Genomic DNA, 15,761 nt, shown 5'->3' on the forward strand with positions numbered 1-15,761 from the left:
AATTGAATTTATTGGGAAATGGGATAACTCTTCCTTTTATATATTAAAAATTAAAAAATATATACAGTGCCAATTCTACTGTACTGGTTAATTACCCTATCAACATTTAAGTAGTTTATGTAACGTTGTATTAGTTGTTTTTTAAAATAATTTTTTTTTAATATATTAAAATAATTTTTTTAAAAAATTTATTTTTGATATTAATATGTTAAAACAATTTAAAAACATTGAAAAAAAATAAAATAAAATAAATTCAAGTTTTGCACAAAAAAACACTATTGCACCGCGTACATAAATGATGTCTTAGTGTATTTAGCATTGTGATAGCTTTTGTGATCATTCTGGTTTTAAAAAAACAAATTTAAAAGAAATATTTTTAGTTGTGGTTTTAAAAAGTAGATTTTAAAAAATACATGTTTGATTAAATCTACTATGAGATAAATTTTTACATGTAAAATAAATAAAAACATATTTCCATCAATTAAAAAAAAACATGTTCTTTCAGTTTCTACATGACTAATATTTAAAATACAATTACTTATAAAGTCCGGTACGAAAGCACCCTCTAAATGGAGAATGAACTGTATGTATTCTTCCCATGGACCTGTGATTTTTCCGTAGGAAAGGCAATTTCCATTCAGAATACAAGAAGATACATGTCTTTTGAAACTCTTATTAGCTGTCTACCTATCAACCAAGAATGACGCTTCTCATCGTATGTCACTATAAAATTTGGTTGATGACACCAACACTTTCCCATTGGTATTCATGGCTTTTTAGCTGCACGATCCAACAGGTTTAAGAGCCTGTTCAGAGCTGTTCTCGATGTGGCTTCCTCTTGCTTTCTTGATGACTAAAAGAAATTCCATAGACCCCACAACCTATGACTCACACAATACCAAGTTTAAATACCAAGTCTAGAGCCCCATTTTACAATCTTGAAGCTTCCTCCAAAATCCCACAGAATCAATACCAGCCAAGTCCCCTTAGTTCCCAGCAAAAAGCAGATATTAGCCATGGTATTAACCTCCCAGAGCCATGATCTCCCTTTAAATGAGAATGACTCGCAAGACATGGTCATATACCATATGATCAGTGAGATCAGTGCCCCAAATAGCAGTTCAAATAATACGCTTCCAAGAAGCCATATCAACACTTCAGGCATGCTCCAACCAGCTAGGACAGCCGTAGCAAAGAAGCACTACAGAGGCGTGAGGCGTCGGCCATGGGGCAAATATGCTGCCGAAATTCGCGACTCCAGGCGACGCGGGGCCCGTATATGGCTAGGCACATTCGAAACGGCAGAGGAGGCTGCCTTGGCTTATGATAGGGCTGCTTTTAACATGCGCGGCTCTAAGGCCCTCCTTAATTTTCCAGCTGAAGTGGTTGCTGCAGCTACATCAGCTCAAAACTTTCAGCCAATTTTGAGCTCAACAAGGTCAAGTAAAAATGCTTTGGATACAAGTTTTAGCTGTAGGACAATATCAATTGCAGCATCGCAACCTGAATCACAGAGTAGCAAAAGTGGGGAGCCGCGTCATAAGGGGCCTGATATCGTAGAGAATTAATTAGTAGATTTTGCTCAAATTTGTCGAGCAAAAAATTTGTTGTTATTGGACTCTGTCTATGATCATCACTTGCATATGAGAAGAGGTCAGTTGGTATAGTTTGTAGACTGCGTCAAATGCATAATGCAAGTGTATCAATGAAGTGTTATTCTGTACCAAGATGAGTGTCATAAGGGCAAGAGCAACGACAAGGAACTAATTAAAGATTATAAATCCAATTTGTTCTGAGATATGAAGTTGTGATTAAAAATTGAATTTGATCATAAGCACTGTGTGGATGATGATGATGATGATGAGATGGTCAGTACTTTTTGAACCAAAAATACCATATATAGCTTCAAAGTTTTTTTTTTTTAGTATCATTTGGGGTGAGCAAATCTATTACAAATCCATTTTTAATCCATGTTGTCTTGACAGAGTTTTATAAAAATTTAATCTTTAAAAAAAATTATACTTTTACATCCAAAATAATATTTAAAAACTAAAATAATATTATTTTAATATATTTTCGTGTAAAAAATACTTTAAAAAATAATTATAAAAATAAAATCATTAAAAAGAAATTAATTAATTGATATGAATCGGATTTCTCAAATCAACATGGTCTCTTATGTAACGAGAATTTTAGTGATGATGGCGAGGTGGGTATTTTACAAATGATTTAAGGAGTGTTTGTGAGAGTAATATATATTATTTTTTAAAATATTTTTTGTTTGTCAAAATAATTTTTATAAAAAATCACTCTACAATACTAAATATTATCTTTATTTATTTTTAAAATTTTATTTTTATCATAAGTATATTAAAATAATTTAAAAGCATAAAAAAATTAAAAATAACAAATTACCGCAGCCACGAACACCCTCTTGATGCCACGAATGGAGGTGCTGAGGCTGGCCCGAGAGAGTAGCTTCGGCGGCGAAGTCGTGTGGGTGCGAGAGAAGGTCTTCGTTATTCCCTTGCTCTCGTCATTTCCACTTCGGGCTCCGTTCAATATTCCACAGTTATAGTAATTGGAACATTGAACTCGAGAGGTTTTGAAAAGGCGAAGTGATCGGGGAATATTGCCTAAAATTCTCCGAGCAAGAAAATTAGGTTCATGTCACCCAACCAAACTTCAAAATCGCTTGTCTCCCTTGTCCAAGAACTTGGTTGGTGCACATGCATAGCACGTTCATGCACTGCATTGGCTCATTGTTGATCAAATTTGACCAAAATTGCTGTCATTACTTATCTAATTTGAATCTTCCTTCTCTTCTATTTATGCCCACCTACTCTTCAATTCAGGTTAACTATCAAAATCTAGACGTCAGTATCCGTATGAGTGTTTTTTCTTCTTCTTCCTCCTTTTGGCCAGTAAGCCTCCAGCCGCCGGCACCTTTAAAGCAATCAACTTTGAACAGGTCAAGCTCATATTATAACAGGGATATGTTTTTCTCATGCGCGGTTTGGAATTCTCGGTCCCAAGAGACGTAGCATGATGGTAAAGGGCTTGAGATCTGCACAGCAGGTCTCGAGTTCGAGTCAGGGCGTGCACCTCTTGTAAGAGCCTGGAACAGCCAGGGTTTTACTCGCTCATCTGGGCCCATAAAATACACTTTCCAGAAGGTGGGGTTTCCACAAATCCAAAAAAAAGGTTTGGAATTCTCGGAGTTTCTTTTAGATCTATTTTTTAAAAACAAAATTAATATTTTATATTTTTAGATCATATGCATGATAAAAATGATTTTTTAAAAAAAAATTATTTTAATATATTTTTAAATAAAAAAACACTTTAATAAAATAATTATTATCATTCTTTCAATCATTTTCTTAATCCCCTGCGGCTAAGCGTCTGTTTGGAAGTGTGGTTGTGGTTGCTTTTCAAAGTGTTTTTCGTTCCGAAATACATCAAAATGATATTTTTTTCATTTTAAAAAAATCATTTTTGAGATCAGCGCATCAAAACAATCCAAAACATACAAAAAAATAATAATTTTTAACAAAAAAATATTTTTTTTTAAAACACGGATACAACTATATTTCCAAACACTTACTTGTAATTCATGAGCCTATAAGACCAACCCTTCAATCCCTAAAGTTTGCAAATTAACAAATGCTGAGTCCCTTGCTACCTTTTCTTTATTAAAAGTATACTTTCCAGTAAATGAAAAGTAGATTTTAATGTGGTAGTAACTAACATGTGATTGATTTCACTAATCCTAGAGATTCCTTTAATTTCCTGAAAAGTTCATTGCAATGGTTTTCTTTTTTTTCTCTTACCTTAAATTTTCTAGAGCAGGCACTCATCTTTTCCTCCTCTTCTTTTGCAGGATGACAACCACCAAGCTTAACATATGTAATATATTGCTTAATTTTTATTATAGTACTGCTTAGTGTAAATGTGCTATATTACGGATTGGATTTCAAATTAATTTTTAAAGTAAAATAAAAGTAGATGTTTTTTTCTAGTATCAAAAAGTTTTTACATTAAGAACTTGAAACATGATGATAGTGCTTAATAAAATACATTAAAAAGAGATATATATGAACTTATAAATAATAAAAGAGTTGTCAATATTAATTAAAAATTAAAGTGAAAAGTTGATCTTCTTTATAAGAAGTATGGAATAAATACACATACAAATATTTCTTTGAGTTCGTCTCATAAGGTACCTTTTAGATTTTTTTTATTTAATTATTTGACAATTAAAATGGATATTCATTAAAAACAATGATTTAAATTTTGAAGGAAAATGTGTTTTCTAGTTAAAGTTCTCTTTTCTTATTCATGAATTGTTTTTGGTTTTTACAAAAACATATTTTTTCAATTAGTAATATGGTTTATTGAATAAAAAAATAAATAAATATTCACAAACATTTTAAATAAAATGATTTCTAATAACCTGATATGGATCTTATGACTGGAAAATTGAGGTTTAAGTTTTTTAATTCTAAAAACCTAAATTTTAGCTTTTTCAATCCAAAAACATTAAAAACAATTATATTGACCTTGAAAACCTCATTTCTAACCACGAAACATATTTTAATTGGACTAAAAACTTAAAATCAAACCAATCAAAATACTTATTGAGTCAAGATCTACTTTCTCATGCATGCATCATTAAAGGTGAGAATAACTTCTATTGAGTTTTTCTTTTAAAGATGAATTCATGAACACCAAAAATATAGTTATTGGTGGATGAAATTTGGTTATTCGAGAGCTTGCTCTCTTATTTTTTTTAGATAATTTTGTCTCTTTTCTCTGAACATTTAGGGATTAAAACATAAAAAAAAAAATTATGATTTAATCATAAAAAGCTTAAAGAACTGAGACCACATATTGAAAAATTAAAACTTAAGGGATCAAATTTAACTTTTCACACATTTTAAATAGTGTAAATGAGAAAATGCTTTTTTTTAATATTCACTTTGATCATAGTTCTTTGAAATTTTTTTAAGAATAACCTAAAATTCAATTTCGTAAAAACATTATTCAATTTAACATCAAAGTATTGCAACTCACATTGGATACATGAAAGCATGAAAATTAAAGTAGATTATAATATACAATATCATTCCAACATAACTTGCAGTGATTAAATTAAAAAGAAAGAAGTTTGATGACCAAAATGTAAAAAATAAAAGTTTTAAGGACTAAATTGAAAATTAAATATCAATAGTAGAGTGAATAGGTAAATGTGAGAGGAAAAATAATAGCAATAGAGTAAACACAACAATTTGTTTTAGTTGTTAATAAATTTTGTTCTTAAGAATACCTAAAATCCTATTTCACAAAATTGTTAATCAATTTAATATTACAATACTACACCGTGCATTAATTATGTAAGAACATCCAAATTAAAGTAGATTATAATATTTAAAATGGTTTCATAATAACTTGTAAAGATAAAATTAAAAATAAAAATCAAGAATTAATAAAAAAAAAATCAAGAATCAAGAAGAAAAAAATTGGTTATAAACAATCGGATGAACCGGCAAATATAAAAGGAGAGGAACAACCCAATAAAACAACGTTTCGTTTTAGATATTAGTGTTAAATTAATAAGAACCTGTTTGGCAATATGGCTAGCGGCCTGTTTACTAAAAATTTAGAATTTATTTTTATTGAAAAATATTTTTTATATTTTTAAATTATTTTGATGTTCTAATATCAAAAATAAATTTTTAAAAATATAAAAAATATATATTTTAATACATTTAAAAAAAAACACTTTAAAAATTACCAAGCTAACATAATAAAAAAAACACTAATTAGAATATACAGAAAAGAAGATAATAATGATTTTTTTGGAAGAAAAGGAACATTTTACTAGACATACAAAACCTGACTACAAATAATATTCCTGACCGCCTTTGAATTCCTACATTGACAGCACTCCGTATGCCTAATAAAGTATTGTGTAAGAAGTAAAAATAATTATACCAATGATATACATCATCTAGAAAGAGGACAGCAAACTGTCCAGGTAGTCACTCCCCAGGTCCTGAAATTCTACCACATCATTCGCATACAATTCTTCTACGCGAGCCGTTCTCTTGAGTCCAGGTTGTTCCATCATTGTCGACTCACTTTTCACTTCCCAATCTCTTGAAGCCCTTTTTCTATGGATAACTGAAACTTTGTCACTGCTTCCCGGAAATGTGCAAGAAGTGTTGTTCCCTTGAGAATTTGTGGTGGACAAAACATTGGAGTCGTTTTTGGAGCAGTCAATGCACATAGCCTTAGCAACTGTTTCAAGTGGGAAGTTGAGGTATGTCTTGGGGCCTCTGATTCTCAAAGCAGCCTTGTCGTAAGCCAAAGCTGCTTCTTCAGCTGTCTCAAAAGTCCCAAGCCAAACTCGAGCTCCTTTTCTCGACGAGTCCCTTATCTCTGCTGCATACTTTCCCCAAGGCCGCCTCCTTACTCCCCGGTAATGCCTGGTGGTCACTTTCTCTACTTTCACAGCACTCGCTTTGGAGCTTAGGCTGCTGGGGCCTTTGTTTTCTGCACTATCATTGCAAGTATCGTTAATTTCAGGAATGATTCCATCAAGAAGTTCCTCCCAGGTCTCAGCACCCATCGAGATCCACCTGCCTAGACTCGGTAGCCTTTGTAGAGCCTCCATCGACTCATCTCTCCTATCAAGACTAGGCAAATCCTGCCATGATTTAGACACCTCTTGTTCACTATTACTAATCCCTATGTCTCCTCTATCTTCTCCTATGTAGCTTGCCCAAACATTCTCTAAGATTCCTTCAGATGCTGCACGATGATCACTTTGTATAGTCATGTTGTCATTTACATAAAAAAGAATTGGCTAGTTGATTTCACACAAACATTAAAAAGGGAGGAGGACGGTGTTATATATATATATATATATGAGCACACGCGTAATCTGTTAATTAACAGCTAAGCTATGCTTATCCTACAACATTGATAGGATTTTAATCCACTTGGAAACTTGTGCTTTAATCCACTTAACATCTAAAGTCATGGAGGATATTGGAATTTAAACACTAATTAAGAAAGAGGTGATACGTGTATTTTAAGGCTTCTCTGTTGACTTGTGTACACGTTCTAATCATTTGCAGGGATTTATCTACGTATGTGCTCTGCATATTTTACTGGAAATTTTCCGGTAGCTCATGATTAAATTACATGAGAGACATGGAACCTGAGGAATTGAAAGCTGGCAAAGGAGAATCTGCTGAGTTTTATATTGCTCTTGCTCTGGTGTGATTTAGCTTTGTTATCCCCATGTGTTACCACTTTCCTTATATTGAAGTACAGTCACACACAGATACAGATAAAGCTACCCTAATTAGAAAATTACTTTGAATTTCCTAAATAAATATTCAATTTTAGACTCTAAGTACTCTTATAGTTAAATCTTTCCTAGGTCTAAAAATTCTTGATGTACCTATACTGGCCATTTCTTATCCCAGGTGCAGAGTACTGAATGACTTCAGGTGAATGTGGCAGGAGTTCAAGCATAATACACCAAATGATGAGTCATTCTATTGAATCCTTTGACAAATTCAAGTTGCTGAATCTTGAAGAGTGACAGTTGTGTATTTTCAAAAAAGTGAGGGAAGAGGGTATAAACCTTGATGCTTAGTTTGCTTTGCAGATACTTTTTGTTAATATCTAGCTGTAAGGCATTTAAGAGATCATGTTCCCATTGAGATTCCTGGTTTAAAAGCTTAAAGGTCCTTTCCAGACATTCCTTTTCAGTCGTCTCGGATCTTGAATATTCTGTATCACTTACCAGCATTATTGAATACACTAAGATGCAATTCCATGTGCCAGATGCTTTAAGTACTGAACTAAAGGATTCTATATAGAACCCGTTCTGTTGTGAGCTCTTCGAGGTGTTCTAACCCGCAAAAACCCTCCAAACTAATCGTCAGAGTAATGCTTTCTCCGAGACGAAGGTGTTGGGCTCGAGCCCTGTCCTTCTGTCAAGGAGATTTGGTTAAGAAACCTGCATACCATGAGGACCTTGAATACAGTTATGGATACCAAATCCAAAAGCTTAATCTATCAGAGCACGGATTCATCCATAAACACCTTACAAGCTCCTTTTACCTTTAACCCAGAGTGAATTATAAACTCGTTATGGTCTAGTCATTGGGTTTGAAAATACCCTTACAGCATCAGCAGTTGCATAATTTTTGCGGTCAATTCTCGGTGATCAGGGATTGTGAACTTGATTAATAATAATAATAAAAAAAGAGATCCACACGAATGGGACATGGAAATTCAAACCCAAAAGGGAGGTATGTATTAAGCTTGTGATAGAAGCAGCGATAAATTGTACAAATGCGGCTATCTGAATTCAATGGATTGGAGAGAGATGACTTATTATATTCGATGCCAGACACCTACAATATCGAAGTTGTGCTTTAGACTCCGCCGCATCAGGATGTTGTAGTGTGCTCGATCAATTTAAAAAATCAACTCCTTTTGCTTCCTTCATTACCCATCTCAGAGAAAACGTTGTGCCAATTGGTCCCACACGTTTATTGGGTCCCATTACGATTTCCTTCCTACTTGGTTCTTTTATCAATGTTTTTATCCCACATATATCTTTTATCTGAAACTACTGGCTGAGAGTTCATTCGGAAGAAAGAGATGAAGACCTTTGATTTCTCTTCCAAGTTATCTCTCTCGAAAAAGCTGTGGATTCAGCTGGAATTGGGTCTGTATATGAGAGTATTGGGCGTGGTATGATTCCACAGCATAGAAGCCTCCTGTCTAACGGGCTTTTATTATCTGCAACAAACTAAATAATGAAACTCAAGCAACCTCTTCGGCCCGGTAGTCATATGGTTGGTACAACATGGTTCTTCGGCCGCCAGACATCGTTAATAATGCCTTACAGCCTATTTGTTTTTTTTTATTTTAAATTAATTTTTTAAATTATTTTAATATATTAATGTTATTTATACAAAGAAATAAACTCTATTATTTATTTATAAGATCTAAAACTAATAATAAAAAACCTAATTTAAAAGAGAGAGAGAGAGAGAGAGAGAGATTTTACTTGAATTTAAAAGAAGAGACAAGAGTAATAGCCGAATACAAACAAAAGCATTCTACACCTTCAAAGTTTGAAGGTAATCTGAAGAAAAAAAACAAAGAGAAGGGAAAATGTTATTTATACCAACAACTTTTAAGGGTTACTTACATTTATTGAGCTATATGGGCTGTTTGGGATGAGATAATTGGATCAGTTGAGCAGTTTTCAAATATTCTAACTCGCATTCGATCTATAATATTTATTTATTAATTTTTTTGTGACCGATCATCATTTGTAATATTTATATTAACTGATTTTAATAAGTTGGGTGAGGTTAGATAATACAAATACACTTGTTTTTAAATACCCTTACTTGTAATCTAGGTAATGAAGTTAACTTATCATACTAGTAACCCAACTAATTAGATCAGGATAATACAATTGAAAATAAAATTAAGAAAACTACAATGCTCATTTTAAAAAATATATATATATATATCAAATACTAAAATAAAAAAAAAAAAAAGTCAACTTGCGTCAAACCAATGACTCATATCATTAAATTGAAAGCACCTTATCTGAAAAAATCTAGAAAAATAAAATCAAAAAGAAAAAAATCAATTATCCCAAATTATTTAAAATCAAAAATTAACAACTAAAAAAATTTTAAAAATAAAAAATTAAATTGAAATAAAAAATTAATTAGAAAATAACTACAAAATTTTTATTAAAAAGAAAAATTAATTTAACAAAAAAAATCAAAAAGTAAGAATCAAATTTTAAAAAAAATACAAATTAAAATTAAAAGAGGTTGTTTAGCTAGTTCACGATGAGGAGGGGAAGGGTTGTGGCCGGTTTTGGTGAGCAAACAAAACCAAAGAGATGAAATTTTATCACTCAACTCTTCTTACTGTTTCTGACAGTGATGACAATATGTGAGAGAGAGAGGAACCGTTCATGAGGGTATGGTTTTGTTGATGGTTCACTTGGTTTTCTCTGGTATTCCCCTTTCTTGACTACTGGAAAACGAGGTCACGGGTTTCTGGGCTGGTTTCTCTTGTGTTTCTGGGATTATTAGTTCTTGACCAAGCCGGTATATAAGGGAGGCTGGCTGCGTGGGTAGTGGCAAACAATCACAAATTAGCGTTCAGTATTTAGAAGTGTAGAATTTACCCAACAAGCTCGTGTCTGAAACGATCTGCTTAAATATAATTGATATAACAATTGGAACAAAAAATAAAACTAGGAACAATAAACTTAGTTTGACTTGAACAGTACATTACTACTATAAATAGTGTTACGAGATTATCAAACAGTAAGAGTGAAGAGGATTAGAGGACGAAAAGGATTTTAGTTTCCAGTTTCGTTTTTCCAATCTTCACAGGCTGTTGGGTGCCTGTTTGCTAGCCTGTAATCAACAGCAACAAAAACACCCTTTAGCCTATGAGTGCTCCATCAAGAGATGCTATAGCCTCGTCAGCTAAAATCCGGTACATTTTTTCTGTTGGATGAACAGCATCCCAAAACGCATATTTTGATGGATCAGCACATGTGGTCATGCCTTTGCATGTGTCCCCATATTCTATAGTTCCTGATCCACAGCAACCTTTTGAAGTTTCCACCAATCCTGCCGAATAGAGAAAAAGATCATCACCAACTACTGTTTTTTTTTTAATATATATAGTAAATAAGAGTGAAACAGAAGATTTTTTTGGGATATGTACTAACCAAATTTCTTTGGGGTGTTGATTGCATTTTGTATGACACCATAGCAATCAACATAAGCATCTTTAATCCCTATTGTTTTCTTGAGAATGGCCAGTTTCTCTTTTATCTTTGCGTTGAGTGACCAGGCTACTTGGTTATAGCTCTCGACACAAGTATTCTGGCCCGCCAGGGTCCTGACGAGTGGCATGCATCCCAGAGGAGGGACCCCGACAACCACCACTCTTGTGGCCCCCAGTCTATTCATTTCCTGCAAACATATTGATGATCAACGCTGTGCCAACTTACCAAAAGAAAATATAACATAAATTTGTTCAGAAAGTAGATATCGATCAGTTGGCATGGCATTCAATGAGAAATGTAAATTGCCCCTTTAATATGTTCATGATACTATGGACAAGCAAGAGGCCGAGTTATTGGGGAATGGAAAGACCGTTTCCAGCAAAGCAACGAACTTGGTAGAGGATGTAGAATTATCACCAATATTTCAACTGGCAAAGGCATGTGAAATGATTTTGAGCAAATATCAGACGGAAGTGCACAAACTTGTCTAACTTGATTTCCTAGATCACTGAGGTTTACGAAATAGTAATAACTTATTGAAAGAGAGAGTAAGCACCTTAATGTCCTCGAACATCCTTGATGCCAAGAAATTTTGGTACTGTTCAACATTGAATTGCTTGGGGCGATTTGGTTCCAAGTAGTAGTTCTGGAGAAAGTCATTGGTGCCCATACTCAAAAGAAAAATAGCATTATTTACGATGTTTTGTGCCTTCTTTACACCTACCAACCGAGACAAATGGAGCTTATAGTGCTTCAAGTACTCTAGCTGCTTGGAAACCGGCAACACTTGCTATTGCAATTTGCAACCAAAGAGGAAAAAAAGGAAAGGGAAAAGGTTAGCATCATACAATGACAAGCATTTCAGAACTTTTTCTGGTATTCGCAAGATAATGTGGTTAAAAGAAAAGTAGAAGGATTTTTTGTGGGCTTACTGAGAGATTGGCAGTAAGGTCATCGTAACCAGAAGCAGCAGAAGCAAAACTAACACCATGAAGCAAATCTGTTGGCTTCAGATTAGGATCAAGAAAGGCTGGAATTATCTTCGTATAACCAATTGCCTCAGCTGGGGAAAGAAGCATAAACTATATATTAATCAAATGAAGGTGACATACGAATTTTTGTAGCGTAATGACAAGAATTCACCTATGAAATCTGTGGCAAGTCTTCCATTGCTGAACCTTCCAGTGGGGCGACGGTCAAAGAAGTCCTTCCCATAAGGAGGAAAGTTGCCCTTCACAGTCGTTGGAAGGCGGTTGTTATTGCCAGGATCAACGCTCGAGTCTCCAAAGACTAGAACACAAGTCACATTGTGTTTTGCTGTCAATTGCCTCAATTGACGAATGTCCACTGCTCCTGAGAACAATGGCATCAGTGCCATTAATGCTAGAACCGTCACCATTGGAACTCTTGAATGCATTGGTGTTGTCTCCTTGTAAATTTGTCAAGACTGATAAGATTTAAAGAGAATTTGATTAGTGAAGGCAAGATTTGAACTACTACACCTTTCTTAAATAGGCAACGAGCATCTCCGATAGATGAATATGCTATTTAAAAGAGTTAAATAGATAATATAGCTTTCGAATAATGAAAATATAGCTTTTCATTTATGAGAATTTTAAATTTAAAAAATCATTTAAAAGAGTCACTTGTATTTTAATATAAATAATCTACAATTATTTTAACAACTCGATACAATACTGGTTGACTTAATGAGTTTAAAAACAATCCAAATAATTCTTAATTAATATAATATTAAAGAATAAAATTAAAAAAAAAACAATTAAAAAAAATAATTCAAATTAATCTGGGTAAACTAGCTAAATTCATGACACAAATTATAAAATCAGGATAACCTCATAAAAATCAAACAAAATTTTTTTAAAAAAAAAACCTAGTAAAAAGAGACTATTATAATAAATAATATTTTAATATTGATCTTACAAGAAATAGTAAAATGGTATTTTATTTAACACTAGACTTGAAACATGTGAAAAAAAACATTGAAAAAGTTAAATTAATATTTTTTTTATTTTTATCTTTCCATTAAGAGAAGCTGCTCCATTGGTTGGCAATAACACGTGCATAAAAATGACAAGCTTTATTGTAGCAATGACACTGGCTTTGTAGTAGAAGCAAATCAGAATTAAATTTTAGCCAGAAGGCGCCACCGTAGGGACAGTTGTCTTAATTCTGCACAGAGTTTTGTTCATTTTCTTTTTTTAATAAAAAAATTATAAGAAGGAAAATATAGTAGAAATCTACGTATAATAATTAATATGTTACACTTTTTAGCCTGCTCTATGGTTTGGGGCCCCGAGGCATTAATCAAATTCTGCTTTTTTGCGTTGCATGGAAAATTTTGCTGTTTAGCGTTACACATGACATTAGTTTATTTTTCTACCTACCAAGCTTAAAACAATATGGGCTTTGAACAGCGTGGTATAGATTTGGTGATGAAAGTATTTTTTTTATTTATTTTTTAAATTGATATTTTTATATCAAAAATACAATTTTATTAATACTGAAAATAATACATAGCCATTATAATTTCACAATATTCGAATAGAGATTACAAGCACGACGATCGATTCTAATAACTGGAAAAAAAAAAAAGATTTGATCACTACATCAAAAACTATTGACCTTGTAAGTAGCATCTCCTCCTCTCCTCATTTGATGTACTTTCAAATGAGTTCTTTCAGGGGTTTTTTTTTTCAGTTTGTTCACAATAAGACTGTTTTTTATTTGTTTAAGTGTATGTTTGTTATTGTGATAATAATTATTTTTTAAAATATTTTTTATTATTAAATTTAATAGTTTTACCGACACAAATTTTTTTCAATATTTACATTAACATTCCCTCTGTGATTATTTTACAAACAGAATCACGGACGAAAACCGTTTGTTGAAAAATGCTCGTCGGTAATTTATGGTATGTCGATAAGTCCGTCGTTAATAAATTTATTGATGGATGTACAGACAGACTATGCATGCCAAAAAAAAAATTAACTCGCTTCAATTCATCGATAATTCCATCGGTGAGTTGCAGTGGCATTAGCAGTAATTTTTTTCCAACTCTATGAAATATACCAATAGAATAATCTCGTCGGTGATTTAACAGTTGCAGGGGTGTTTGTTGTAATTCTTTGTCAACTCTCTGAAATATACTGACGAAATTATTTCATCGATAACCCCGTCAATAATAATTTTAAAATATTTTAAAAAAATATATATTGAAAAAAAATAGAAAATAATTAAAAAATATAAATTAATATAAAATTCAAGTATTTAAAAATCAATTATCTTAATATAAAAATAAAATATTTATTACAAATTTATACGTTCAAATACAATGAAAGTAGAATAGAGGAGGCTGGTCGTCCCTGGGATCGTGGGGCTAATAATGGGGTGTACATGTATCGTCCATCTGTGATCTCATATACATGATTATTCGGCGGAATTCTTCATAATCCGCAGAGTCATTTATATTTTTCATTGAGATGGGTCGTATGTTATTGCAATTCTTAACCTAACAAAGCCGCAAACTCCAGAGACTAAGTGCTCGGGACCGATTACGAACATCCAACGGTTGAAACACTACATGTCGTTTGCAAGTTCTCGACCGTAATGTTAGAGAGTCCGTACACTTGATTTCTATCGGGTCCACCGGACGATCTTGTCTCCAACCACAAATCCGGATTGAAATCCGAGTGAGTCAAAGGATCGTCCCCGTATCTCTCTTTCAACCAGCTGTTATATGTCTTCTATGAATAAAAAATAAAATCATCAAATTTAAGTAAATAATAACTTAAGAAATAAAAATTGTTGAAAACAACATACCACAAAGTGTTGAGCTCGGTTGTCGACAAACTGCTACACCCTTTTTTGACAATCATCACTTTGCACGTGCGTTTCTATAAAAAGTTTCATTGAGCTTGGCTCACATCCAAGAGCCATAGTCTGTATGATAAAAATATTGTTAGTTAAATATATTTATAAATAACAAAAAAATGTGGTGGCCGAAAAAGTTGTGGGAGATTGAGTTGTATTCAGATTGAGAGAGGAGGGGTGATTGTTTTGTTGCTGAGAAAAAATTTACAAGGAAGAAGTAGAAATGAGGGAGAGGGAGAAGAGGGTAGAGCGTTGGGTTATAAATTAAATATTACTGATAAAATTATTTAGAAGGTAACTCCGTCTGCAATTCTGTTGGTATAAATGTCACGTTACCGTACGATTTGCCTTTTTAAATCTCACTGTAATATCATTTGTAATGTCGTCGGTATATACCGATGTAATTTTTCTGTTAAGATATTTACAGACGAATTGTACTTTCAATCTAATTTCAAAATAAATTAATTTTAAATAAAAACTAAATTTAATTCTTTTTAAAATACTATTTTTACCGCAAAAACAAACATGAAATAGAACTTCAACTCAGGAATCTACGCCCAAAAGTTATGAATGGAAGAACGGGCTGCACTATAGTGCCCCATTGATGAGAGTAAAAGGTCTGTAATAAGTTATCGATAGATTCGACACCTACACCACTTGAAATTCACTTAAAAATATAAATCCATGCCCCAATCCGCCATGAATCTTCCAATGAACCTCCAATTAACACAAATCAACAACAAAAAAACCCTTATATGTTGAGGACAATAAATCAAATAAAATTATAGATTTAATTTAGAACATATAAAATTTAAATTCATAATTATTTAAACTGCAAATATAATAACTAAATTCGAAATTATTAGGGGAAAAAAGATAGAGAAATAGAAAGGGGTTGTTGATGATATTATTAGGGGGAAAAAGATAGAGAAATAGAAATGTTTTATATATAATAACATATTATATGAAAAAAAATGTATTTAGTTTTTTCTAAATAAATTGCTGATAT

The 15,761-nt window shown here is 32.6% G+C and overlaps 3 protein-coding genes across 3 annotated transcripts; 1 reads left to right on the plus strand and 2 right to left on the minus strand.

Moving 5' to 3' along the window:
* The first annotated feature begins 594 nt into the window (after window positions 1-594).
* LOC7470238 (pathogenesis-related genes transcriptional activator PTI5) lies at window positions 595-1,798 on the plus strand. The gene has a single exon (XM_024599154.2). The coding sequence runs from the start codon at window positions 1,017-1,019 to the stop codon at window positions 1,566-1,568; it is 552 nt and encodes a 183-aa protein (XP_024454922.1). The 5' UTR covers window positions 595-1,016; the 3' UTR covers window positions 1,569-1,798.
* Window positions 1,799-5,830: 4,032 nt separating this feature from the next.
* Window positions 5,831-8,587, minus strand: LOC7470237 (ethylene-response factor C3). Its single transcript, XM_002305062.2, has 2 exons — window positions 8,534-8,587; window positions 5,831-6,868 (listed from the first exon to the last, which is right to left on the minus strand). Exons 1-2 carry the CDS (start codon window positions 8,585-8,587, stop codon window positions 6,011-6,013), a joined length of 912 nt encoding a protein of 303 aa, XP_002305098.2. The 3' UTR covers window positions 5,831-6,010.
* A 1,671-nt stretch (window positions 8,588-10,258) lies between these two features.
* LOC7476361 (GDSL esterase/lipase At5g45950) lies at window positions 10,259-12,388 on the minus strand. The gene is made up of 5 exons (XM_002305061.4): window positions 12,005-12,388; window positions 11,794-11,924; window positions 11,418-11,651; window positions 10,802-11,048; window positions 10,259-10,700 (listed from the first exon to the last, which is right to left on the minus strand). The coding sequence occupies exons 1-5, from the start codon at window positions 12,276-12,278 to the stop codon at window positions 10,510-10,512; spliced, it is 1,077 nt and encodes a 358-aa protein (XP_002305097.1). The 5' UTR covers window positions 12,279-12,388; the 3' UTR covers window positions 10,259-10,509.
* Window positions 12,389-15,761: the final 3,373 nt, after the last annotated feature.

This window comes from Populus trichocarpa, chromosome 4, assembly GCF_000002775.5.
Source record: "Populus trichocarpa isolate Nisqually-1 chromosome 4, P.trichocarpa_v4.1, whole genome shotgun sequence".
Classification (NCBI taxonomy): Eukaryota; Viridiplantae; Streptophyta; class Magnoliopsida; order Malpighiales; family Salicaceae; genus Populus; species Populus trichocarpa.